Source organism: Salvelinus fontinalis, chromosome 6 (assembly GCF_029448725.1).
Source record: "Salvelinus fontinalis isolate EN_2023a chromosome 6, ASM2944872v1, whole genome shotgun sequence".
Classification (NCBI taxonomy): domain Eukaryota; kingdom Metazoa; phylum Chordata; class Actinopteri; order Salmoniformes; family Salmonidae; genus Salvelinus; species Salvelinus fontinalis.
In genome coordinates, this window is record NC_074670.1 from 49,914,336 (window position 1) to 49,941,217 (window position 26,882).

General features: G+C 43.7%; 2 protein-coding genes across 2 annotated transcripts in view; both read left to right on the plus strand.

Annotated features, from left to right (window-relative positions):
- Positions 1-10,586, plus strand: part of LOC129858021 (pinopsin-like) — a 28,184-nt gene extending 17,598 nt beyond the window's left edge. The window contains exon 5 of the mRNA XM_055926877.1: positions 4,669-10,586. Within this exon, the coding sequence (XP_055782852.1) occupies positions 4,669-4,923 (255 nt within the window). The 3' untranslated portion in view covers positions 4,924-10,586. The remainder of the gene's footprint in view (positions 1-4,668) is intronic.
- On the plus strand, positions 10,584-19,373 carry LOC129858020 (CD40 ligand-like). Its single transcript, XM_055926876.1, has 5 exons — positions 10,584-12,398; positions 13,104-13,238; positions 13,367-13,388; positions 13,529-13,612; positions 13,737-19,373. The coding sequence occupies exons 1-5, from the start codon at positions 12,216-12,218 to the stop codon at positions 14,102-14,104; spliced, it is 792 nt and encodes a 263-aa protein (XP_055782851.1). The 5' UTR covers positions 10,584-12,215; the 3' UTR covers positions 14,105-19,373.
- The last annotated feature ends 7,509 nt before the right edge of the window (positions 19,374-26,882 follow it).

A 26,882-nucleotide genomic window follows, 5' to 3' on the forward strand; every position in this document is an offset into this window, starting at 1 on the left:
GTGACACTTAAATGGATGTTATATCGGCATCGAACATGTCACCCTCCCTAGGAGAGGGGGTGATCTCGACAATTTATTGTTAAAACGAGAGGCTGCCTGGATCTTTATTTTAAAGACCCTTGCTCCCTTCGGTCTTAACGTAGACTTTGATCTGAAGCCATTCTTGTGATTTTGTTATTGTAAATGTTTGTAGGCCTATGTAGCCATATTGTATCTATGATCGTATGCTATCCATTCACGTTTTTGGTATGTTATTTCTATATCTGAGAATGAACCAATGATACCAGGCCACACCTGGCCATGATTACAGACACCTGTGTGTGTCCTTTGACACTATATAAACTAGTCACCCCGCAGTGTTTGTCATTATACCCTGACAGCTTGTCTGTCAACGTTGGTAATTAGGTTATTAAATTATTGCATCTGAGTTCCTAGAGTGTGCGGCTCTCCTTTATTTTTTCAAGCCTGGCACGTGAGGCCAGAAAGACAAATCACACACAGCCTCCAGAGTCCATACTATGGATATGATTGAGGTATGTCCTAACATGTTGACATGATGTTTTTGCTAAATACTCTATTTCATGTTCATGGACATGGACATGATTACTTTAGCTTGACAGGCGAATCATGTCTCTTGTTATGAGAGCTCAGTTGATAAAATTAATAAATGGGGGTTCATGTGCTTGTGACAGCCCACCTGTCAGTGAGGAGCAGAGAGGGACTGGATGGAGGGACACTGCTAACATCCCCACAAGGACTACTGACAGTGACACCCTAACTCCTGTCATTGTGGGGACACAGTATTGTGAGGACACAGACTCCCAGTAATTACTTTGTACCTCTCATTGCCCTCTGCCTCATAGATACTACCTATGATACTTACAGTAAGAACAGACCAGCTGACATACTTAGTTTGGCAGCTACCTTACATCCCGTCTGTCCTCGCTCGGGGCACTTGAACCAAGAAGAAGTGTCAAGTATCAACACACCACAGGACCTTGGTGGCACCTTAATTGGGGAGGACGAACTTGTGATAGTGGTTGGACCGGAGTTAGTGGAATGGTATCAAATACGATGCCATTCCATTTGCTCCGTTCCAGGCATTATAATGAGCCGTTCTCCCCTCAGCAGCCTCCACTACTACAAAGACTTATTTTGAACATTTTAATAGAGAACACATACTAGCAAACTAGGTCACTCTGTGCTCTCTTTATGCAGCCTGGTCTCATAGACTAGACATAACATGTAAATCTGGAACACTCAAATTAGTATGATGCTATGTTTGGTATGGTGACATAAGACAGAAGGTTACTGTTCGAATCTCATCATGGAAAACTTGATCATTTTAGCTAATTAGCGACTTTTACTACTTACTACGTTTTAGCTCCTTTGCAAGTACTTAGCATGTTAGCTAACCCTAACTCTAACCTTTACCCAACTCCTAACCCAAACCCCTAGTCTAGCTAACGTTAGCCACCTAGCTAATGTTATCCACAACAAATTGGAATTCGTCATGTTTTTCCAATTCGTAACATATTGCACATTTAGCAAATTCTTAACATATAATACGAAATGGATGATGGACATCCACAAATGAACACATGAAACCTATCATGCTAAATGGTGTGTCTCTGATTTACGTACAGAATAATATGAAATGCTCTGAGACCAGGTAGCTTTCTTTGGATGAGTTTGATCAAATCAAATTTTATTGGCCAAATACACCTATTTAGCAGTTATTGCGGGTGTAGCGAAATGCTTGTGTTTCTAGCTCCAACAGCGCAGTAGTATCTAACAGTGCAGTAGTATCTAAAAAATAATTCACAACAATACACACATCTAAAAGTAAAAGAATGGAATTAAGAAATGTATAAACATTAGATTGAGCAATGTTGGAGTGGCATTGACTAAAATACAGTAGAATAGAATACAGTATATATACATATGAGATGAGTAAAGCAGTATGTAAATATTATTTAAACATTATTAGTGACTAGTGTTCCATTATTAAAGTGGCCAGTGATTCCAAGTCTATGTATATAGGGCAGCAGCCTCTAAGGTGCAGGTTTGCGGAACCGGGTGGAAGCTCTAGTGATAGCTATTTAATGACCTTAAGATAGAAGCTGTTTTTCAGTCTCTCGGTCCCATCTTTGATGCAACTGTACTGACCTCACCTTCTGGATGATAGTGGGGTGAACAGGCCATGGCTTGGGTGGTTGATGTCCTTGATGATTTTTTTGGCCTTCCTGTGACATCGGGTACTGTAGGTGTCTTGGAGGGCAGGTAGTTTGCCCCCGGGGATGCGTTTGGCAGATTGCACCACTCTGCAGTTGCGAGCGGTGCAGTTGCTCTAACAGGCTGTGATACAGCCCGACAGAATGCTCTCAATTGTACATCTGTAAAAGTTTGAGGGTTTTTGGGGGCCACGCTGTTGCGCCTTCTTCACCACACTGTCTGTGTGAGTGGACCATTTCAGATTGTCAGTGATGTGTACGCCAAGGAACTTGAAGCTTTCCACCTTCTCCACTGTGGTTCCGTCTATGTGGATAGGGGCGTGCTCCCTCTGCTATTTCCCTGAAGTCCACGATCAGCTCCTTCTGTTTTGTTGACGTTGAGTGAGAGGTTATTTTCCTGGCACCTCTCTCCCAGGGCCCTCACCCAGGGCCCTCTGTAGGCTGTCTCGTCCCTGTAGGCTGTCTCTCAGGTCTACTACTGTTGTGTCGTCAGCAAACTTGATTATTGGCCACGCAGTCATGGGAGAACAGGGAGTATAGGAGGGGGCTGAGCACGCACCCTTATGGGGCCCCCTGTGTCGAGGATCAGCAAAGTGGAGGTGTTGTTTCCTACCTTCACCACCCAGGGGGGCGGGCCGTCTAGAAGTCCAGGACCCAGTTGCACAGGGTGGGGTTCAGACCCAGGGCTCCGAGCTTAATGATGAGCTTGGAGGGTACTATGGTTTTGAATGCTGAGCTATACTCAATGAACAGCATTCTTACATAGGTAGTCCTCTAGTCCAGATGGGATAGGGCAGTGTGCAGTGCAATGACGATTGCATTGTCTGTGGATCTATTGTGCAATAAGCAAATTGAAGTGGGTCTAGGGAGTCAGGTAAGGTAGAGGTGATATAAACCTTAACTAGCCTCTCAAAGCACTTCATGATGACAGAAGTGAGTGCCTCGGGGCGATAGTCCTTTAGTTCAGTTACCTTTGCTTTCTTAGGTACAGGAACAATGGTGGACATCTTGAAGCAAGTGGGGACAGCAGACTGGGATAGGGAGAAATTGAATATGTCCGTAAGCACTCCAGCCAGCTGGTCTGCTCATGCTCTGAGGACGCGGCTAGGGATGCCGTATGGGCTGGCAGCCTTCCGAAGGTTAACACGCTTAAATGTCTTACTCACTTGAGCCACGGAGAAGGAGAACCCACAGTCCTTGGGAGTGGGCCACATCGGTGGCACTGTGTTATCCTCAAAGCGGGCGAAGGTGTTTAGCTAGTCCGGAAGCAAGACGTCGGTGTCGGCAACGTGGCTGGTGTACCCTTTGTAGTCCGTGATTGTCTGTAGACCATGCCACATATGTCTCGTTTCTGAGCCGTTGAATTGCGACTCCACTGTCTCTGTACTGACGTTTTGCCTGTTTGATTGCCTTACAGAGGGAATACTTACACTGTTAGTATTCAGCCATATTCCCAGTCATCTTGCCATGGTTAAATACGGTGGTTCGCGCTTTCAGTTTTGCGCGAATGCTGCCATCTATCCACAGTTTCTGGTTTGGGTAGGTTTTAATAGTCACAGTGGGTACAACATCTCCTATGCACTTCCTGATGAACTCAGTCACCGTATCTGTGTATTCGTCAATGTTATTCTCAGTCTACCAGGAACATATCCCAGCCCGTGTGATCAAAACAATCTTGAAGCATGGATTGCGATTGGTCGAACCAGCTTTGGATAGACCTTAGCATGGGTACTTCCAGTTTGAGTTTCTGCCTATAGGAAGGGAGGAGCAAAATGGAGTCGTGATCAGATTTGCAGAAGGGAGGGTTAATAATGAAACATACACCCCTGCCTTTCTTCTTCCGGGAGAGTTTTTGTTTTTATTCCTTTCTGCGCGATGTACTAAGAACCCAGATGGCTGAATGGACAGGGACAGTATATCCCGAGAGAGCCATGTTTCTGTGAAGCAGCGTATGTTACAATCCCTGATGTCTCTCTGGAAGGAGATCCTCATCCTGAGCTTGTCTACTTTTATTATCCAGAGACTGAATATTAGTAATATACTCTGAAGAGGTGGATGGTGTGCACGCCTCCGGAGTCTGACTAGAAGTCCAATCCGAATACCTCTTCTCCGCTGGCGGTGTTTTGAAGTAGCCTCTGGAATAAGTTAAATTGCCCTGGGGGTACAAAAAAAGGATCCAATTCGGGAAAGTCGTATTCTTGGTCGTAATGCTGAGTTACCGCCGCTCTGATATCCAAAAGTTATTTCCGGATGTATGTAAAAACACCCCCAAAAATTCTGGGATAATAATGTAAGAAATAACACAGTTGCTTAGGAGCTAGAAGCAGAGCTGCCATATCTGTCGGTGCCATCTAACTGTTGATGTGTCAAATGCTATCGCCTCAGTGTGTGTGAGGGAGATTGATACTCAGAGTGACGTGTGTGTGTGTGTCAGTTTTACAGATGCTTCGTTGCCTTTGTGAGATGCAGAGGGGAGCCCCAGTCTGTGTACGGCTTTAACACCCAGCAGAGCAGCAGAGAGGAGAACGCTACACCCGGGAAACCGCTTTCACGCCCCTCCCTGGCCCAAAAACAGCCCTCTCTTTGCTCCCCACACACCAAGAGCTACAGGAGCCCCAGCAATGCCCCCCTGTGTGGCCTGCGGCGGGAATGGCGCACCATGTCTCTGGTGGTCCACTACACCCCCTGAGAACCTCCTCTACTGGGCTGGGGGAACCACACTCTTGAGGTGGGAGAGGCTCAGAGAAAAGATAGCCACCTGCATTCTCCTGTGGAACCTTCTGAATTTCTTTGTGATCCACTAGATGAGCAAAGTCAACCCAGTCTTAAGCCCTTAACCAAAAGGAACTGGTCGCGACCCATCAGTTGTTCCCCAGCCATCTAGGAAACTCTGCCTTGGATTCTACAAGATGTATACCAACTGGGTCCTCAATCTCCAGCTCCAGCTCCTGCCTTTACCGTTCTCATTGTGCAAAATCCAACAACATTAACACTTTAATGTCAGACTCAGCCCACCCTGACCTGTAGCATTTAAATTATCTCTTAAGGCGTCCACATGCTACCCAGGCGAAATAGTTCGGAAGAGTTTGTACATATATTATGATGACATTTTGTGATGTTTTGGACTTCGAGTTTTTCCGGCTGTTTGAGCACACATTTCTTTCTAGAGGCAAGCCGAAGTTCGGAGCCGAAGTCTACGCCCCATCGTCGGTGATTGGTCAACAGAAGGAATTCTTCAATAGAGTCTGTCATTCAACGATAGACGACTCGTTTTCATGCAGATGTTTTCATTGAGAAATACTGCACCAAGCATCTTAGTTAGATGTAAAATTGCGCAACTAAGATCTCCTCGGCAAAAACATAAAAAGTTGACAGATTTCTTGAGTTATTTTAGATTCATTCAGACTATTTTGAGGAAGCGTATACCATTGCCGCTTTTTTCTCTTATTTCAAGCGAAGGTCTTTTAAAGGAGAATACGAGCACACTCGTTCAGCTAGACGCCTTAGGCTACCTGAATGTTCTGTCAGTGCCATGATGTTTCCTCCTCTCTTTTGATATCTCAACACCAGTGCAGTGTCTTACCTATATTCTAATTCAGTCAGATTGATGAGCCTGGTGTTATGTAGCTACAGTACCTTCAGAAAGTATTCACACCTCTTGACTTTATTCACATGTTGTTGTGTTACAGCCTGAATTTAAAATGGATTAAATTGAGAGTTTTTGTCACTGATCTACACACGAAACCCCATAATGTAAAAGTGGAATTATGTTTTTCGAAATGGTACAAATTATTAAAAAATTAAATGCTGAAATGTCTTGAGTCAACAAGTATTCAACCCCTTTGTTACGGCAAGACTAAATATGTTCAGGACTAAAATGTGCTTAACAAGTCACATAAGTTGCATGGATACACTCTGCAATAAGTGTTCAACATGATTTTTGAATGACTACCTCATCTTTGAGGTAGAAAGGTTGCTGGATCGAATCCCCAAGCTTACAAGGTAAAAATCTTTCGCTCTGCCCCTGAACAAGGCAGTTAGGCCATCATTGTAAGTAAGAATTTGTTCTTAACTGGCTTGCCTAGTTAAATAAAGGTTCAATTTGTACCCCACACATACAGATAATTGTAAGGTCCCACAGTCAAGCAGTGAATTTACAACACAGATTCAACCACAAAGACCCGTTTTCCAATGCCTCGCAAAGGGCACATATTGGTAGATTGGTAAAAATACAAAAAAGACATTGAATATCGCTTTGAGCATGGTGAAGTTATTAATGACACTTTGGATGGTGTATCAATACAACCAGTGACTACAAAAGCACAGGCGTCCTTCCTAACTTGGTTGCTGGAGAGAAAGGAAACCGCTCAGGGATTTTATCATGAGGCCAATGGTGACTTTAAAACATTTACAGAGTTTAATGGCTGGGATAGGAGAAAACTGAGGCTGGATCAAAACATTGTAGTTACACCACAATACTAACCTAATTGACTGAATGAAAAGAAGGAAGCCTGTACAGAATAAAAATATTCCAAAACATTAGTGCCTTGTTGCAAACAGGATGAAAGTAATACTGCAAAAAAAGGTGGTAAAGCAATTAACTTTTTGTTCTGAATACAAAGTGTTATGTTTGGGTCAAATCCAATATAACACATTACTGAGTACCACTCATATTTTCAAGCATAGTGGTGGCTGCATTGTGTTATTGTCACGTTCCTGACCTCTTTTCTGTTGTTTTGTATGTGTTTAATTGGTCAGGGCGTAAGTTGGGGTGGGTAGTCTATGTTATGTGTTTTCTATGTTGGGTTAATGGTTTGCCTGGTATGGTTCTCAATTAGAGGCAGGTGTGTGTCGTTTCCTCTGATTGAGAGCCATATTAAGGTAGGTTGTTCTCACTGTTTGTTTGTGGGTGATTGTTCCTGTGTCAGTGTATACCACATTGGACTGTTTCGTTTGTTCGTTCGTTTTAGGTAGTCTGTTCCTGTTCGTGCGTTCTTCGTCTATATGTAAGTTCGTTTGTTTCAGGTCTGTTGCCTTCGTTTATTGTTTTGTAGTTTGTTCTAGTGTTTTGTCAGTGTTTTCGTCTTCCATTCAATAAATTAGTATATATTCCTCACCTGCTGCGCCTTGGTCCGTTCATTCACCACAAGACGAACGTTACAGTTATGCTTGTAATTGTTAAGGACTGGGGAGTTTTTCAGGATAAAAAATAAACGGAATGAAGCTAAGCACAGGCAATATCGTAGAGGAAAACCTGGTTCAGTCTGCTTTCCACCAGACACTGGGAGATTGTCCTGCAGAGATGAGTCTGCAGGACAGTAACCTAAAACACAAGGCCAAATCTACACTGGAGTTGTTACCAAGAAGACAGTGAATGTTCCTGATTGGCCGAGATACAGTTTTGACTTAAATCTGCTTGAAGATCTATGGCAAGACCTGAAAATGGTTGTCTAGCAATGATCAATAACAGATATGACAGAGCTTGAAGAATTGTAAAAAGTGTGCATATATTGTAAAATCCAGGTGTGCAAAGCTCTTTGAATTACCCAGAAAGGCTCACAGCCGTAATTGCTACCAAAGGTGATTCAAACATGTATTGACTCAGGGGTTTGAATACTTCTCTAATCAAGATAGTGTTTTTTTGTTCTTTTTTTTTTCAAATGTTGAAGTGTTCTTTCACTTTGACAGAGTATTTTGTGTAGGTGGTTGACAAAAAATGACAAATCCGTTTTAACACAACAAAATGTGGAAAAAGTCAAGGGGTGTGAATACTGTACAGTATACAGGCTCATGTTCACTTGAACTGAAGGCAGCACTGGGACTGTTCTACCCGGAATCACGTTGGAATTACATGACACTCTGGGTTAATTAAACTGTGAGGCTTTGCCAGTAGTGAGGATTTTTCTATTCAAACATTTCCAATCTTACATCCACTGTAGCTCTAGCTCTTACCTTAATTTCAACCTAACTTGAACTTTAACCTTAAATGTAGCTCTAGCCTTGTATCTTCATCCTCAACCTAGCCTTATGTCAGACTCGCATCTTTTGCTTTTAATGCCAGCCTAAGGTAAGCACATGGATTTCAAGTTAGAATGCGGCCCTCACTTAAGAGTGGCATGCCACCAGAGAGATGAATACTTACACCACTAGGGGAAGCCCTACGTCATATTACTGATAGCCACATAACATTTAAGTGTTTTTTTGTTTTTTTATAACTCTCAAAATCAAATCAAATCCAAATGTATTTGTTACATGCACCGAATACAACAGGTGTAGAGCTTACCGTGAAATGCTTACTTACAAGCCCTTAACAACAATGCAGTTCAAGAAATAAAGTTAAGAAAATATTTACTAAATTAAAAAAAAAAATTAATAAAAAGTAACACAATAAAATAACAATAATGAGGCTATATAAAGGTGGTACCGAGTCAATGTGTGGGGTTACAGGTTAGTTGACGTAATTTGTACACGTAGGTAGGGGTAAAGTGACTATGCATAGATAATTAACAGTGAGTAGCAGCAGTGTACAAACAACAGGGGGGGGTCAATGTAAATAGTCCCGGTGGCCATTTGAAACCGCCTAGTATATAGGTCCTGGATGGCAGGAAGCTTGGCCCCAGTGATGTACTGGACCGTACGCACTACCTTCTGAAGTAACTAACGGTCGGATGCCTATACTGTAGAATGTATTGCTTGGGCAGTTGTGTATTGCAGGACAGCTTGCCAGTCTGCTTGTAAATATGCTTTAATATTAGTCTCAGTATTGTTGAAGTACATGGCATTGTTCAGATATTATTTTAATTAAAGTTTTCACATAACCAAGCTGACGCCAAGACAGTTCTTTTGTAACCTGTTGCCAATGCTGCATTCAGTAATGGGACACTCCAAATGGTGTGTCATTTCTCTGCTTAGCAATGTGCATTATGAAAATAAAAGTTGAGTTTATTTCTAGTTTGTCTAAAGTCCTCTGTTACTGATAGTGCAGAGTGAATGTCAACCCAAGACATTCTCTATGTCTGCCTCTCAAATGGCACCCTATTCTTTTCATAGTGCTCTACTTTTGACAAAGGCACTAGTCAACGCGAGTGCACTATAAAAGGGAATAGGTTGCCATTTAGGACGCAGACTAACACTCCAAATGAGCCGGCAGATGACATGTGTTGACATTCTATGGAAACTGCTTGACTCAATAGAATTAGTAAATGGAAAGATTCTTGTCTGAGAAACTCCCAACTTGACCATAGTCTTCCCCTTCTCGAAGTTCCACATCGTGATTTCTGTACCCTGTAAGAGTGTGTAGGAGTGTGCACGTGTGTGTATGTGTCTGTGTGTGCACGCTTGCACCTCGTGTGTCTGTAAGTGAGAAAGGGAGTGAGAGAGAAATAGTCATGTATGCCAGCCTGGGGTGGCAGGTAGTCTAGTGGTTAGAGTGTTGGGCCAATAACTGAAAGGTTGCTGGATCGAATCCCCTAGCTGACATGGTAAAAATCTGTCGTTCTGCCTCTGAACAAGGCAGTTAACCCGGTAGGCCGTCATTGTAAATAAGAATTTGTTCTTAACTGATTTGCCTAGTTAAATAAAGGTTACATTTAAAAAATGTGATGTATGAGTCATGATACCTGCTGATGCACTTTAGAAGTCCTGCCCCCTCACGCTGATGGAGAGAAGTGTCATTTGCACCCAGGGGTACAATTTCTGGGAGAACCAAGTAGAAAATGTAAATTATTTCTCTATAACCTTGGTTCCATGGGGGATGTCAGATCCTGATCCAGCTGTTAGCATCCTGCTTGTATTGGCTTTTAGAGAAGGAAATGAAGACTTGAGTGTGTTTCAAGTAGCCTACCTCTCATTAAGGTGCCTGTAATACAAGCACAGTCATTTTCTCTCCTGATTTAACTACTGCAGCTGGGCCAAACAAATGGCTGCTAAATATTTAGCAAAAGGCAGCTAAATGTTTTCCCCAAATTGAATGACATAATTAAGGTTTGAATTAGCGCAAATGTAAAAAGATGCTCATTCCGAGCGCTGGTGTAAAATACATTTTAACAGGTAGATTCATTAAATTAGTCTCTAATTGGCTTATCCTGCCAATGATGACACAGGTGCTGCATAGACATACAGTACAAGATTCATAAAGTAAGAAGATAGAGAGAGAGCGAGAGCGTCTGTGTTTGTGTTTTTGGTTTTACCGTCCTTGTGGGGACCAGAAGTCCTCACAAGAATAGTAAAACAAGGACTATACATTTTGTCTGACCCCACAAGGATAACGTTTATTTTAGGTTCAAGGGTTAGGGTTAGAATTAGGGTCAGGGGTTAGGTTTAGGGTCTAAGGTTAGGGTGTGTGTGTGTGTGTGTGTGTGTGTGTGTGTGTGTGTGTGTGTGTGTGTGTGTGTGTGTGTGTGTGTGTGTGTGTGTGTGTGTGTGTGTGTGTGTGTGTGTGTGCGAATAGAGATATGAGAGAAAGAAAGTGTCTTTGTATTTGCATAATTTAAATATGTTTAATTATATGGGTGAAGAACAAACATCTGTCATGTAAAAAGAAAGCTTCACAACAACTGCAGGCCATCAAGCCATCAGGATCTAAAAGGTTGTTGTCACCTCTTTGAGGTCTGTTTCAAGGCAGGCCACAGGGGATGACTTTGTGCACACAGCCCCTCTTTGAAATCTTGCATGGGAATGCAGACCACTGTTGCATTTTCAGTGACACCCGTAAAACCCTATGTATAATAACACGTTGTCTTCAAGCTAGCAGTCTTTCCATTCTCGCTAGTCCAAATAAATACTTAACTGTGAAAAGAGAGGCTGGGGGTGGCTCTTAAAGCAACATTCATCATTCTGAAGAAAACCAACCATCCAGCTTTTTTTGGGGTGTGCCAACATTGGCCACACAAGCATTGGTGTGGTTGATACTGACTAATTCTGCAACCTCAGTGGAAATCTCATGGACAGATAGAGCTAAGGTAGGTAGAAAGAAAGCTATGCATCAAATAAGTAGACTATTAAATGAGTGTACGTTGACGTTTCAATTATGAAACCGCTTTCTGTAACCAGGGCAAACAGTGTGGGTTTTGGAGCACCTGAAAGAGGGGCTGATTTCCACTTAACACCAATTTGATGACACAGTTAAAATGTGCATAGACACTGCTTTTGTCTATTATTTTGGATTGCATCCGATCAACTGATTCAGTGGTGTAAAGTTTCAGCTTGTTATGTTGTCCACTGTGAATCATGATGGTCGCCTAAAGTCTTCAGGACGTTGTCTCATGGTTCCCTGGAGGTTTTGTCTAGTTCCCAGTTTGTCCCTAGGACGTTTTTAGGACGTCGCCGAATTTCCTCAGGGAAATTGTTCAGGGAAACGTCTATTCCTCAGGGAAACATCTACCCTGTTTGCTGGGTAGATGTGTCTTTAGGTGCTGTTGCCCTGGTTGCATTTTTCTTCGGTTACATGGACAAATTTCGCAATACCTTGCTCAGCAAATTCATTGATTGCGCAACATTCAAACAATTTTTCGGGAGATTTTCATGGGCATTTCTGATATGCTGTTATCATATCACACACCAACTACTTCAAGAAATGAACTGTTTGGAATTAATCCTTGGGGAAACCTGGACTTGAGAAACCAACAGGTGAAAGGTCAAGGAATGAACACTAAATGTAAAAGGGGGTTGTCTGGGGTTGTTTTTCTCTCTCTCTGCATTGTTGGTAAGTAAGCATTTCACTGTTTGTCTACACCTGTTGTTTACGAAGCATGTGAAGAATAAAAGTCGATTTTTTTGGAGGGGTTGACGCCTTCAAGTCATATACACTGTACAGACACACACATTAATTCATTCACACACACACACACACCCATCATAAAGTTCAGAGATTCCAGGAAGTGAACTCAGAGAAATACACTAGCTAGTGACAACTGACAGTAGCTGTTCAGATGTGTATGGTGTGTGAAGGCAGTCAGATCTCTCCTCTCCCTCTGCACCACCATGATCAACACTTACCAGACCAGCATGCCTCCACCACCTATTCCCCCACGGCTAGGCTCTGTCATGTCGGCACCAGGACCAGGCCACAGCAAACCTCTCCTCAGGTTCCTCATTGGTATGATAGTGCTTCAAATGGTTCTGCTACTGGGGGGATTCGCCTACCTGTACCACACGGACAACAAGGTAAGAACTCACCTTTCTTTAAATATATAGACACAGTTATATGTCTAAGAGTGGGTCTGACTTTCAGGTTCATTGGTGTTGGGCAAAGTTTCTTAGTGCCAAATTCAGAACTATCATAGATCTTGGATACAAGTCTATTTTTGTTATGCAGCCTATTTGAGAATAACATGTTTCACTGTAGTTACTTAAAAAATAATCAATTATAAAGACAGTAGGCCTATTTTCCTAAAGTTTCATTTAAGAAAATATTCTCAAGAATGTGCGTGTAAGTGGGAATGATATAAATTTATTAATTTAGTTCTGTATAATAACAGTGTTATAGCGAAAATCTATCCTGGGGTGTCTTACAGAGTGGGATATAGTTTGACTACACGTGAGAACGACCTCTTGGATCACTCTTCAAAGAGCGATGAGGTTTAATGAAGAGCATCTTTTCAACATAAAAAAAAAACGTCAGTGACAACCTAGGCCTATTCTTCAAGCACAGGGGGTCTATCAGGAAACTTCCCAGGATCCCAATAAAACTTCCAACAGATACATTTAGAAACAGCACGTGCACAACAACCACCTAGTCCTAACGTTTCATGAGTTTGTCCTGATGTGAACTTGAAAGACTGAAATATGATCATCCTTAAGCAGTGCTGCTATTAAGAAGCATTTGGCTAGAATAGAGTTAACGTTTATTCCTGCTTTGTTGGGGCTCAGTATCACGAGGACCTTGAGCGCAAGTACCTGGATGATATGATCGTCCTGAAGAGACTGGAAGAGTGTGAGAAAGACATCCAGTCAGTGTTGGACTGTAAGACGCTTGTGGAGAAATACAAAAGCATCCTGGCAAAGGTAGGCCGAGGTTGCCGAGACTCAAATGAAGATATCTGAGGTTTCGTGAGTACATTTTGTAGAAGAATAAACATGCAGTATTAACATATGATTAAGCAATGCTGTGCTCTCCTGTCTCTCCTCTCAAGGTCTCACAAAAGGAAGGAAGAGGTATGTTCAAATCTTTTATAGCATCTACGTATGTATATATATATTTTTTTACTTGCTACTCTACCAAGCTCACCTTCTGTCAGCAGAGAACCTTCTCTTGGGAGAGGGTGAAGACTAACTGTTTGTCTGTTCTGTTTCAGCTGCTAAACTCACTGGGGGTGGGCCCTCGTATGGAGCCATGGCACGCATGATCGTCAAGCAACCTGTTTCTGGTGCGCCTCCAAGTAAGAGATGTTACATACCCCTATAATTCTAGGTTTGTTTTGTAGCTGTGTTCCTACAAGATATAAGAGTTTCAGTATAAGGTTTTAAAATGCACTTAAACATGTAAATTGTCTGCTTGAACAGCAAAGTATCTGGAGTGGAACATAGGCCACTCAGTGCGGAGGAACGTCCAGTACTACATGTCCAGCTGGCTGAAGGTGCTGCAGCCTGGAGACTACAACATCTACTCCCAGGTGGCCTTCTCCAAATGGCACCCCAAAACCCCTCTGGCCAGCCGGGTGAAGCTAAGGAAGGGGGAGACGGGAGAGGAGAAAGACCTGATGACAGCCTACTGCAGCCTGGGGGACCAGGATCATACAGACGTGTGTACAGCTTTCCAGGGAGGAGTGTTCAGTCTGGAGCCAGACGATCAGCTTAGTGTGTGGGTGACGGACCCCAGCCTAGTCAACTATGAGGAGGGGACTACCACTTTTGGATTGTACAAGCTGTAGGCTGGTCATCACAATGGACATTGCCTACAGTATGGAGATGATGGACTGCGTTACTTTGGATTATGCCTGTTTTTGGAGCGATGAATGGAATCAAGGCCATGTAAGTGGTTGGAGTGGGACAGAACTGAAAACAAATCTGCTAAATGGATCTAAACATGGACTAGACCAGTGGTTCCCAATTTTTTTTATAGTCCCATACCCCTTCAAACATTCAACCTCCAGCTGCATACCCCCCTCTAGCACCAGGGTCAGCACACTCTCAAATGTTGTTTTTTGCCATCATTGTAAGCCTGCCACACACAGTATACGATACATTTATTAAACATAAGAATGAGTGTGAGTTTGTGTCACAACCCAGCTCATGGGAAGTAACAAAAAGCTCTGATAGGACCAGAGCATAAATAATAACAATCAATCATTTTGCTCTTTATTTAACCATCTTACATATAAAACCGTATTTGTTAATCGGAAATTGTGAATAACTCACCACAGGTTAATTCTTATGGCTGCAATCCCGTTAACGATCGATATGACAACAGCCAGTGAAAGTGCAGGGCGCCAAATTCAAACAACAGAAATCTCATAATTAAAATTCCTCAAGCATACATGTATTTTATAGCATTTTAAAGGTAATCTTGTTGTTAATCCCACCAAAATGTCCGATTTCAAATAGGCTTTACACGAAAGCGCCACAAACTATTATTTTAGGTCACCGCAAAATCACAGAAAAACACCGCCATTTTTCACAAAAAGCAGAAAGAGATAAAATGAATCACTAACCTTTGATGATCTTCATCAGATGACACTCATAGGACTTCATGTTACACAATACATATATGTTTTGTTCGATAAAGTTCATATTTATATCCAAAAACCTTAGTTTACATTGGCGCCATGTTCAGAAATGCCTCCAAAATATCCTGAGAAATTGCAGAGCCACGTCAAATAACATAAATACTCATCATACACTTTGATGAAAGATACATGTTTTACATAGAATTAAAGATACACTTGTTCTTAATGCAACTACTTGCACACAATCCCGGATCCGGGAGCACCCCCATCAGTAAAAAAGCTGACTAGCATAGCCTAGCATAGCGTCACAAGTAAATACTAGCATCTAAATATCATTAAATCACAAGTCCAAGACACCAGATGAAAGATACACATCTTCTGAATCCAGCCATCATTTCTGATTTTTAAAATGTTTTACAGGGAAGACACAATATGTAAATCTATTAGCTAACCACGATAGCAAAAGACACAACTTTTTTTTTCCACAATTGTTTTCTTGCATAGGTAGCTATCACAATTTCGACCAAATAAAGATATAAATAGCCACTAACCAAGAAACAACTTCATCAGATGACAGTCTGATAACATATTTATTGTATCGCATATGTTTTGTTAGAAAAATGTGCATATTTCAGGTATAAATCATAGTTTACCATTGCAGCCACCATCACAACTCTCACCAAAGCAACTAGAATAACTACAGAGACCAACGTGAATTAACTAAATACTCATCATAAAAGATTTCTGACAAATACACAGTGTACAGCAAATGAAAGACAAAGATCTTGTGAATCCAGCCAATATTTCAGATTTTTTAAGTGTTTTACAGCGAAAACACAATATAGCATTATATTAGCTTACTACAATAGCCAACCACACAATAGCATTGATTCAGGCCAACAATAGCGATAACGAATAAACCAGCAAAAGATATACATTTTTTCACTAACCTTCTCAAACTTCTTCAGATGACAGTCCTATAACATCATATTACACAATACATATCGAGTTTGTTCGAAAATGTGCATATTTAGCAGCACAAATCGTGGTTATACAATGAGAAAAGTAGCCAAGCTGCGAACAATATGTCGGGAGAAATCTTGGGAGAAGCACCTAATCTAATCAGTAACTAATCCTAAACTTGACTAAAAAATACAGGTTGGACAGCAAATGAAAGATACATTCGTTTTTAATGCAATCGCTGTGTTAGATGTTAAAAATTAACGTTACTACGACATACAGCGTGCGTTAAAGCGAGACCGCACCGAAATTAATGGCGGAATATGAGTTTTACATTTTTCAACAGAACAACGAATTAACATCATAAATAGTTCTTACTTTTTGATGAGCTCCCATCAGAATATTGGGCAAGTTGTCCTTTTTCCAAAAGAATCGTTGTTCGGTTGTAGATTGTCGCCTTCAACATTGGAATTAGCAGTAAACATTAGCCATGTGGGCCAGACGTGTCCAACTCCCTAGAACGCAGCACAAATAAATACCCGAAAATCGCAATATACTGATATAAACTGATATAACTCGGTTTAAAATAACAACATTATGATGTCTTTAACACCTATATCGAATAAAATCAGAGCCGGATATATCTAAGGGCTATAACGGGAGCTTTCTAGAACGACATCCTGAGGTCTGTCTTGCGCCATGGCGAAGGGAAAAAAGAGAGTACACCACATTGCCAGCCCATTTATAAGGCCTCAGATCTGCCTAGCAACTCCATTTCAATTCTCACTATTCACTGACATCCAGGGGAAGGCGTATGCAGTGCATCTCAACCAATAGAATACATGCAAATTAATAAACCGACCTCAGAACAGCCTGCAGATTTCAGATTTCTCACTTCCTCATAGGAAAATTGCTCCAACTCGAGTTCTGTTTTACTCACAGATATAAATCAAACGGTTTTAGAAACTAGAGAGTGTTTTCTATCCAATAGTAATAATAATATGCATATTGTACGAGCAAGAATTGAGTACGAGGCAGTTTAATTTGGGAACGAAATTATTACAAAGTGCAAACAGCACCCCCTATTGAGAAAAGGGTAATGCAACCGCTGTGTCAGATTTCAAAAATCTTTACGGCAAAAGCACAATATTCAATAATCTGAGAACAGCGTTCAGCCACAAAAGGAAGCCATACAGTTCCCCACCAAATTGTGCAGTCAACAAAACTCATAAATAGCATTATAAATATTCACTTTACTTTGCTGATCTTCGTTGGAATGCACTCCCAGAAGAAATGTTTGTTTTGTTCGGTATTGTCCATCATTTATGTCCAAATAGCTATTTTTGTTAGCGTGTTTGGTAAACAAATCCAAAGTCAGGAAGCGCATTTACTAAAAGCAGACGAAATGTCAAAAAGTTCTGTAACAGTCAGTAGAAACATGTCAAACGATGTATTGAATCAATCTTTAGGATGTTTTAACATAAATCTTCAATAGCGTTCCAACCGGAGAATTCCATTGACTTCAGATGTGCGATGGAACAGAGCTCCCTCTCATGTGAACGCACATGGTCAGAGCATGGTCAGCTCATGGCAGACCTGACTCATTCCTGTCTCCTTCGGCCCCACTTCACAGTAGAGGCATCAGACAAGGTTCTACAGACTGTTGACATCTAGCGGAAGCCGTAGGAAGTGCAAACTGATCCATATCCCACTGTGTATTCGATAGGCGATGAGTTGAAAATCGACCAACCTCAGATTTCCCACTTCCTGTTTGGATTTCTTCTCAGGTTTTTGCCTTCCATATGAGTTCTGTTATACTCACAGACATCATTCAAACAGTTTTAGAAACTTCAGAGTGTTTTCCATCCAATACAAATAATAATATGCATATATTAGCAACTGGGACTGAGTAACAGGCCGTTTACTCTGGGCACCTTTCATCCAAGCTACTCAATACTGTCCCTGCAGCCATAAGAAGTTAATGAGAAGGGTGTGCTTGAAAGGATGCACATAACTTTGCAATGTTGGGTTGTATTGGAGAGAGCCTCAGTCTTAAATCATTTTCCACACACAGTATGTGCCTGTATTTAGTTTTCATGCTAGTGAGGGCCGAGAATCCACTCTCACATAGGTGCGTGGTTGCAAAGGGCGTCAGTGTCTTAACAGCGCGACTTGCCAAGGCAGGATACTTTGAGCGCAGCCCAATCCAGAAATCTGGCAGTGGCTTCTGATTAAATTACATTTTCACAGAACCGCTTGTTGCAATTTCGATGAGGCTCTCTTGTTCAGATATCGGTAAGTGGACTGGAGGCAGGGCATGAAAGGAATAACGAATCTAGTTGTTTGTGTCATCCGTTTCGGGAAAGTACCTGCGTAATTGCGCACTCACTCAGCTATAATCACATTTGACATTGTCCAGAAGCTTGAGTTTATTTGCACACAAAAAAATCATACAATGATGGAAAGACCTGTGTGCTGTCCTTGTTAATGCAGACCGAGAAGAGCTCCAACTTCTTAATCATAGCCTCAACTTTGTCTCGCACATTGAATATAGTTGCAGAGTCCCTGTAATCCTAGATTCAGATCATTCAGGTGAGGAAAAAACATTACCCAGATAGGCCAGTCGTATGAGAATCTCGTCATCATGCAAGCGGTCAAACAAGTGAAAATTATGGTCAGTAAAGAAAACTTTAAGCTCGTCTCTCAATTCAAGAAAACGCATCAATACTTTACCCCTTGATAACCAACACACTTATGTATGTTGTAAAAGCGTTACTTGGTCGCTGCCCATATCACTGCATAGTGCAGAAAATACACAAGAGTTCAGGGGCCTTGCTTTAACAAAGTTAACCATTTTCACTGTAGTGTCCAAAACATCTTTCAAGCTGTCAGGCATTCCCTTGGTAGCAAGTGCCTCTCGGTGGATGCTGCAGTGTACCCAAGCGGTGTCGGGGGCAACTGCCACTCCACTATGTCTCCGTGTCATGGCTTTTGCGCCAACAGTACAGATACCAACATGAACAGCAGCTACGTTTGGCTACATACGGACCGTTAGTGGAATTCCCGTAAGAGTTCCCGATTGGATGTTAATTATTTGACTAGGCTACCTGTATTTGACATTGTGTTGTTATTTCGCTGAACACTAGATGGTTTAATTTAATTTTTGGCAGTGAAATGAGGCTACTCAGGCGAGAGAGAAAAAACGCACCCAAATGTATAGCCCCATTGGAAAATATAAATGGACTGTTTGAAAATGGGAAGATTTTTTTATATTAAAAAAAAAAAAAAAAAAAGTGAATCACATTTTTATTTGGCGTACCCCCCAGTTTGGGAATATCTGGACTAGATCAATTTAAAACTTAGAACCTTTTTACCAAGCCCACGGTGAAACCCACAATTCCCTGGAACTGGAACATATTTCTGTTGATTGGATAACTTAGTATCCCAGCCCTACGATGTTAGATATTAATATTAATTACTAGGAATATGGCAATGACTGTATTTATTGTGACGTATGGTGTCTGTATAGATAATAAATTATTTTTTATTGAAAACGTTCTTGATTATTTAATGAAATATAATCGTATATCTCTGTGCTAAGTTTCCACTTGGTTTATCACATACAGTAAGTATCTCTGTGCTAAGTTTCCACTTGGTTTATCACATACAGTATCGTCTCAGCGCTTGGTGGTTGGAACTGATGCAGCCTGTGAAACCTCACAAGCCCCCTCATCTCCCTGCAGTTTTGTGGGTTGCTAAGTGTAATGATCAAACCAATGGTTGGTTGTTTGGCTCAAGAACACCCCCAAATAGGCTGATCAAGAGCATGAGACATCACCACAGACATATCAAAGGTCATGCACTTTGTAAGGAGGCATTATGGTGCCCCACAGAGCAACAAAGTTTATGAAACCAAGTTGCAGCCTTGCACTCAAACCTTCTGCATCCTTTTGCATCCCCTCACATCAAATGTAATACAGTGACCTTCCAGACCTATGCACCACAGCAAGAAGATCTGTGCAGGAAAACCACAGACTGGAAATAGATCTGTGCAGTGTGTAAGAGGTTCTTCACCAGACCATAACATGATGATGCTTTGACAACAATATGAGATCTTAACACTGACGGTAAGCTACTGTGTAAAGTAACATCTATTCAATGACTATTGTGTGTATAAAAAAAAATGGTAAGTGCAGTACAAAGGTTGAAACTCCACACAGCCCTGCTGTCATATATACCATTCCACTCCAGAGATCGAGTGAGTGAGTTGTTTAACGGCATGGAAAGTGCGAGTCTACAGCACAGAGGTGCAGAACACTCTGCCAGAGGTGTAGAGTGGAGGTGGCATTCACAGGATGTCATCTCTACTCACCAATGTAATGGGTCTCTCAACATAGGCTAGTCACTGTAGCATATTCTATGTACCCGTAGTACAGGGGTCATCAACTAGATTCAGCGGTGGAACACATTTTTTCATAATTATGTTCCGGCCACCTGAACATAATTATAAATAATTTGTACTCTGCAAATTGACAGAAGAAGCCCAAATAGATATTGCATTGGACAAAAACATGATAATTTCAAATATTGATTACATTGGTAAATGATTACATCTCTCTATGAGTGGAAATACTTGAATAGATTTCCTGAATAAAAATTCTTTTGAGGTGAATTCCTGTTGATTTTACAGTATTTATGTAAAAAAATATAAACGCAAAATGCAACAATTTCAATGATTTTACTTGAGGAAATCACTCAATTTAAATAAATAAATTAGGCTCTGATCTATATATTTCACAAGACTGGGCAGGGGCACAGCCATGGGTGGCCCTGGGAGGGCATAGGCGTTGAGTTTTTCGCCACAAAACTGATTTATTACCTACAGAAATACTTGTCAGTTTCATCAGCTGTCCGGGTGGCTGGTCTCAGACGATTCCGCAGGTGAATTAGCTGGATGTGGAGGTCCTGGGCTGGTGTGGTTACACATGGTCGGCGGTTGTGATGCTGATTGGACATACTGCCAAAATCTCTAAAACAACATTGGATGCGGCTTATGGTAGAGAAATGAACATTACATTCTCTGGCTACAGCTCTGATGGACATTCCTGCAGTCAGCATGCCAATTGAACACTCCCACAAAACTTGAGACATCTATGGCATTGTGTTGTGTGATAAAACTGCACATTTTAGAGAGGCCTTTTATTGTCCCCAGCACAAGGGACACCTGTGTAAGGATCATGCTGTTTAATCAGATTCTTGATATGCCACACCTGTCAGGTAGATGGATGTGGACACCCATCCAAATTAGTGGATTAGGCTATTTCAGCCACACCCGTTGTTGACAGATGTATAAAATTGAGCACATAGCCATGCAATCTCCATAGACAAACATTGACAGTAGAATGGTCTTACTGAAGAACTCAGTGATTTTCAACGTGGAACCGTCATAGGATGCCACCTTTCCAACATGTCAGTGTGTAAAATTTCTACCCTGCTGGAGCTGCCCCAGTCAACTATAAGTGCTGTTATTGTGAAGTGGAAGCGTCTAGGAGCAAAAATTGCTCAGCCGAGAAGTGGTAGGCCACACAAGCTCACAGAATGGGACCGCTGGGTGCTGAAGCCCATATTGTGTACCGAGTTCCAAACTGCCTCTCGAAGCATAATAACTGTTCGTCAGGAGCTTCATGAAATGGGTTTCCATGGCCGAGCAGCCACACACAAGCATAAGATCACCATGCGCAATACCAAGCGTCGGCTGGAGTGGTTTAAAGCTTGCCTCCATTGGACTCTGGAGCAGTGGAAACACGTTCTCTGGAGTGATGAATCACACTTCATCATCTGGCAGACAAATCTGGGTTTGGCAGATACCAGGAGAACACTACCTGTCCAATGCATAGTGCCAACTGTAAAGTTTGGTGGATGAGGAATAATGGTCTGGGGCTGGTTTTCATGGTTCGAGCTTAGTTCTAGTAAAGCAAAATCTTAACCCTACAGCATACAATGATGATTCCATGCTTCCAAATTTGTGGCGACATTTTGGGGAAGGCCCTTTCCGGTTTTAGCATGACAATGCCCCAATGCGAGGCCCATACAGAAATGGTTTGTCGAGATCAGTGAGGAAGAACTTGAGTGGCCTGCAGAGAGCCCTGACCTCAACCCCATCAAACACCTTTGGGATGAATTGGAACTCCAACTGTGAGCCAGGCCTAATCGGCCAACATCAGTGGCCGACCTAACTAATGTTCCAGTGGCTGAATGGAAGCAAGTCCCCGCAACAATGTTTCAACATCTAGTGGAAAGCCTTCCTAGAAGAGTGGAGGCTGTTATAGCAGCAAAAGGGGGACCAACTCCATATTAATGCCCACTATTTTGGAATGAGATGTGACGAGCAGGTGTCCACATACTTTTGGTCATGTAGAGATGTGTGTGTATATATACAAACACATACATCATCTCGGGAAAATGTTCCAATTTCTTTTACATTGCAGCCTTATTCTAAAGAGGAGTACATTTGTTTTTTCCTAATCAATCTATACACAATACCCCATAATGACAAAGCAAATATTTTTTACCAACGTATTAAAAATAAAAAACTGATCACATTTACAGAACTATTCAGACCCTTTACTCAGTACTTTGTTGAAGAACCTTTGGCAGCGTTTACAGCCTCAAGTCTTCTTGGGTATGATGCTACAAGCTTGGCTCACCTGTATTTGGAGAGTTTCTCCCATTCCTCACTGCAGATCCTCTCAAGCTCTGTATGGTTGGATGGGGAGAGTCGCTGCACAGCTATTTTCAGGTCTCTCCAGAGATGTTTGATCGGGGTTCAAGTCCGGGCTCTGGCTGGGCCACCCAAGAACATTCAGAGACTTGTCCCGAAGCCACTCCTGCGTTGTCTTGGCTGTGTGCTTAGGTTCGTTGTCCTGATGGAAGGTGAACCTTCTCCCCAGTCTGAGGTCCTGAGCGCTCTAGAGCAGGTTTTCATCAAGGATCTCTCTGTACTTTGCACCGTTTATCTTTCCCTTGATCCTGACTAGTCTCCCAGTTCTTCCCGCTGAAAAACACCCACACAGCATGATGCTGCCAACACCATGCTGCACCATAGGGATGGTGCCAGATTTCCTCCAGACATGACACTTGGCAATCAGGCCAAAGAGTAAATCTTGGTTTCATCAGACCAGAAAAACTTGTTTCTCATGGTCTGAGAGTTCTTTAGGTGCCTTTTGACTGAAGAGTGGCTTCTGTCTGGCCACTCCACCATAAAGGTCTGATTGGTGGAGTGCTGCAGAGATGTTTGTCCTTCTGGAAGGTTCTCCCATCTGCCCAGAGGAACTCTAGAGCTCTGTCAGAGTGACCATCGGACTCTTGTTCAACTCCCTGAGCCCCCCCTTCTCCCCCAATTGCTCAGTTTGGCTGGGCAGCCAGCTCTAGGAAGAGTATTGGTGGTGCCAAACTTCTTCCATTTAAGAATGATGGAGGCCACTGTGTTCTTGGGGACCTTCAATGCTTCAGAAATGCTTTGGTACCCTTCCCCAGATCTGTGCCTCGACACAATACTGTCTCGGAGCTCTACGGACAATTCCTTCGACTTCATGGCTTGGTTTTTTCTCTGACATGCACTGTCAACTGTGTGACCTCATGTAGACAGGTGTGTGCCTTTCCAAATCATATCCAATCAATTGAATTTACCACATGTGGACTTCAGTCAAGTTGTAGTAACATCAAGGATGATCAATGAAAACAGGATGCACCTGAGCCCAATTTCGAGTCTCATAGCAAAGTGTCTGAATACTTTCCGAACACACACATAGATATACGTATATATATATATATACACACACATATATACACACACATATATATGGTCAGAAACAAATAACTTTCTTCTGAAACTCGTCAGTCTATTCTTGTTTTGAGAAAAGAAGGCTACTCCATGGGAGAAATTGCCAAGAAACTGAAGATCTCATACAACGCTGTGTACTACTCCCTTCACAGAACAGTGCAAACTTGCTCTAATCAGAATAGAAAGAGGAGTGAGAGGTCCCGGTGCACAACTGAGCAAGAGGACAAGTACATTAGCGTCTAGTTTGAGAAACAGATGCCTCACAATTCCTGAACTGGCAGCTTCATTTAATAGTACCCACAAAACATCAGTCTCAACGTCAACAATGAAGAGGCGACTCCGGGATGCTGGCATTTTAGGGAGTTCCTCTGTCCAGTGTCTGTGTTCTTTAGCCCAACTTAATCTTTTCCTTTTATTGGCCAGTCCGAGATATGCACATACATACGTGTGTGTATAAATATGGTGAAGAGGCAACTCTGGGATGCTGGCCTTCTAGACAGAGTTACAAAGAAAAAGCCATGGGACCACGCAGCCGTCATACCACTCAGGAAGGAGTGTTACGGCTGTCGCTTTCCTCATCCTCGGATGAGGTGAGGAGAGAAGGATCTTCTGACCAAAATGCGGGTTCAGGGAAATATGCCATCTTTATTATATATTTGACAGCCACGAAACAAAACAAAACACTTTCAAAACTACAAAATAACAAAACGACGTAGAACGGAACCTGAACATAAACTCACATCACAAACGTAAACTCACGGACAGGAACGTTACATCGAAACACACGAACAGCCAAACAGTCCCGTAAGTGAAAAAACACATCGACAACGACGAAAGACATCACAGGAGACAATCACCCACAAACAAACAGTGAGAATGCCCTACCTAAATATGACTCTTAATTAGAGGCAAACGCAAACCACCTGCCTCTAATCAAGAGCCATACCAGGCAAACAAAACCAACATAGAAACAGATAACATAGACTGCCCACCCAAAACTAACGCCCTGACCATAAACACATAAAAACTAACATAAATAGGTCAGGACTGTTACAGTACCCCCCCCTCAAGGTGCGAACGCCGGGCGCACCAGCACAAAGTCCAGGGGAGGGTCCGGGTGGGCAGTTGACCACGGTGGTGGTTCCGGCTCAGGACGCTGTCCCCACACCACCATAGTCACTCCCCTCTTCTGTCTACCCCCTCCACTGACCACCCTAAAACTACTTTCCCCAAAATAAACAGCCAGCACCGGGACAAGGGGCAGCACCGGGACAAGGGGTAGCACCGGGACAAGGGGCAGCACCGGAACAAGGGGCAGCACCAGGATAAGGACCAGCACCGGAATAAGGGGCAGCACCGGAATAAGGGGCAGCACCGGGACAAGGGGCAGCACCGGGACAAGGGGCAGCACCGGGACAAGGGGCAGCACCGGGACAAGGGGCAGCACCGGGACAAGGGGCAGCACCGGGACAAGGGGCAGCACCGGGACAAGGGGCAGCACCGGGACAAGGGGCAACACCGGGACAAGGGGCAGATCCCGGCTGAAGGACTCTGGCAGGTCCTGTTTGGACGGCTCTGGCAGGTCCTGGCTGGACGGCTCTGGCAGGTCCATGCAGGCTGACGGCTCTCGACGCTCATGGCAGGCTGACGGCTCTCTACGCTCATGGCAGGCTGACGGCTCTCGACGCTCATGGCAGACTGACGGCTCTCGACGCTCATGGCAGGCTGACGGCTCTCGACGCTCATGGCAGGCTGACGGCTCTCGACGCTCATGGCAGGCTGACGGCTCTCGACGCTCATGGCTCTCTGACGGCTCTGGCTGCTCATGGCTCTCTGACGGCTCTGGCTGCTCATGGCTCTCTGACGGCTCTGGCTGCTCATGGCTCGCTGGCGGCTCTGGCAGATCCTGTCTGGTTGGCGGCTCTGGCAGATCCTGTCTGGCTGACGGCTCTAGCGGCTCCTGTCTGGCTGACGGCTCTAGCGGCTCCTGTCTGGCGGATGGCTCTGTAGGCTCATGGCAGACGGGCGGCTTTGCAGGCTCATGGCAGACGGGCGGCTTTGCAGGCTCATGGCAGACGGATGGCTCAGACGGCGCTGGGGAGACGGATGACTCAGATGGCGCTGGAGAGACGGATGGCTCAGATGGCGCTGGGGAGACGGATGGCTCAGATGGCGCTGGGGAGACGGATGGCTCAGATGGCGCTGGGGAGACGGATGGCTCAGATGGCGCTGGGGAGACAGATAGCTCTGTAGGGAGGAGAAGGAGAGACAGCCTGGTGCGTGGTCTAGGCACCGGCTGCGCTGGAGAGGAGGAAACAGCAGGAGAGAGAACCCGGAGAGACAGCCTGGTACGGGGGGCTGCCACCGGAGGACTGGTACATGGAGGTGGCACCGGGTCTACCGGACCGTGAAGGAGGACACGTGCTCTTGAGCACCGAGCCTCCCCAACCCTACCAGGTTGAATGAACCCCGTAGCCCTGCCAGTGCGGCGAGGTGGAATAGCCCGCACTGGGCTATGCAGGCGAACCGGGGACACCACCTGTAAGGCTGGTGCCATGTACACCGGCCCGAGGAGACGTACTGGAGACCAGCTACGTTGGGCCGGCTTCATGGCACCCGGCTCGATGCCCAACCTAGCCCTCCCAGTGCGGCAAGGTGGAATAGCCCGCACTGGGCTAAGCACGCGTACTGGGGACACCGTGCGCTTTACCGCATAACACGGTGTCTTACCAGTACGACGCCTTCTACCTCCACGGTAAGCACGGGGAGTTTGCTCGGGTATCTTACCCGGCTTTGCCACACTCCTCGTGTGCCCCCCCCCAAGAAATTTCTTGGTCTGACTCACGGGCTCCCAACCGCGTCGTCGCGCTGCCTCCTCATACCAGCGCCGCTCAGCCTTCGCTGCTTCCAATTCCTCCTTTGGACGGCGATATTCCCCTGGTTGAGCCCAAGGTCCTCTACCGTCCAAGATCTCCTCCCAAGTCCAGAAGTTCTTGTTGCTCCGTCGAGCATTCCCATACCGCTTGGTCTCTGTTTGTAGGTGGGTGATTCTGTTACGGCTGTCGCTTTCCTCATCCTCGGATGAGGTGAGGAGAGAAGGATCTTCTGACCAAAATGCGGGTTCAGGGAAATATGCCATCTTTATTATATATTTGACAGCCACGAAACAAAACAAAACAC

Bases quoted from the DNA above. Each gene is read 5' to 3' on its own strand.
- LOC129858020 (XM_055926876.1), top strand. From the start codon at position 12,216: ATGATCAACACTTACCAGACCAGCATGCCTCCACCACCTATTCCCCCA. The intron at 12,399-13,103 runs GTAAGAACTCAC...GTTGGGGCTCAG, and splicing joins TGTACCACACGGACAACAAG to TATCACGAGGACCTTGAGCG. The intron at 13,389-13,528 runs GTATGTTCAAAT...GTTCTGTTTCAG, and splicing joins CTCACAAAAGGAAGGAAGAG to CTGCTAAACTCACTGGGGGT.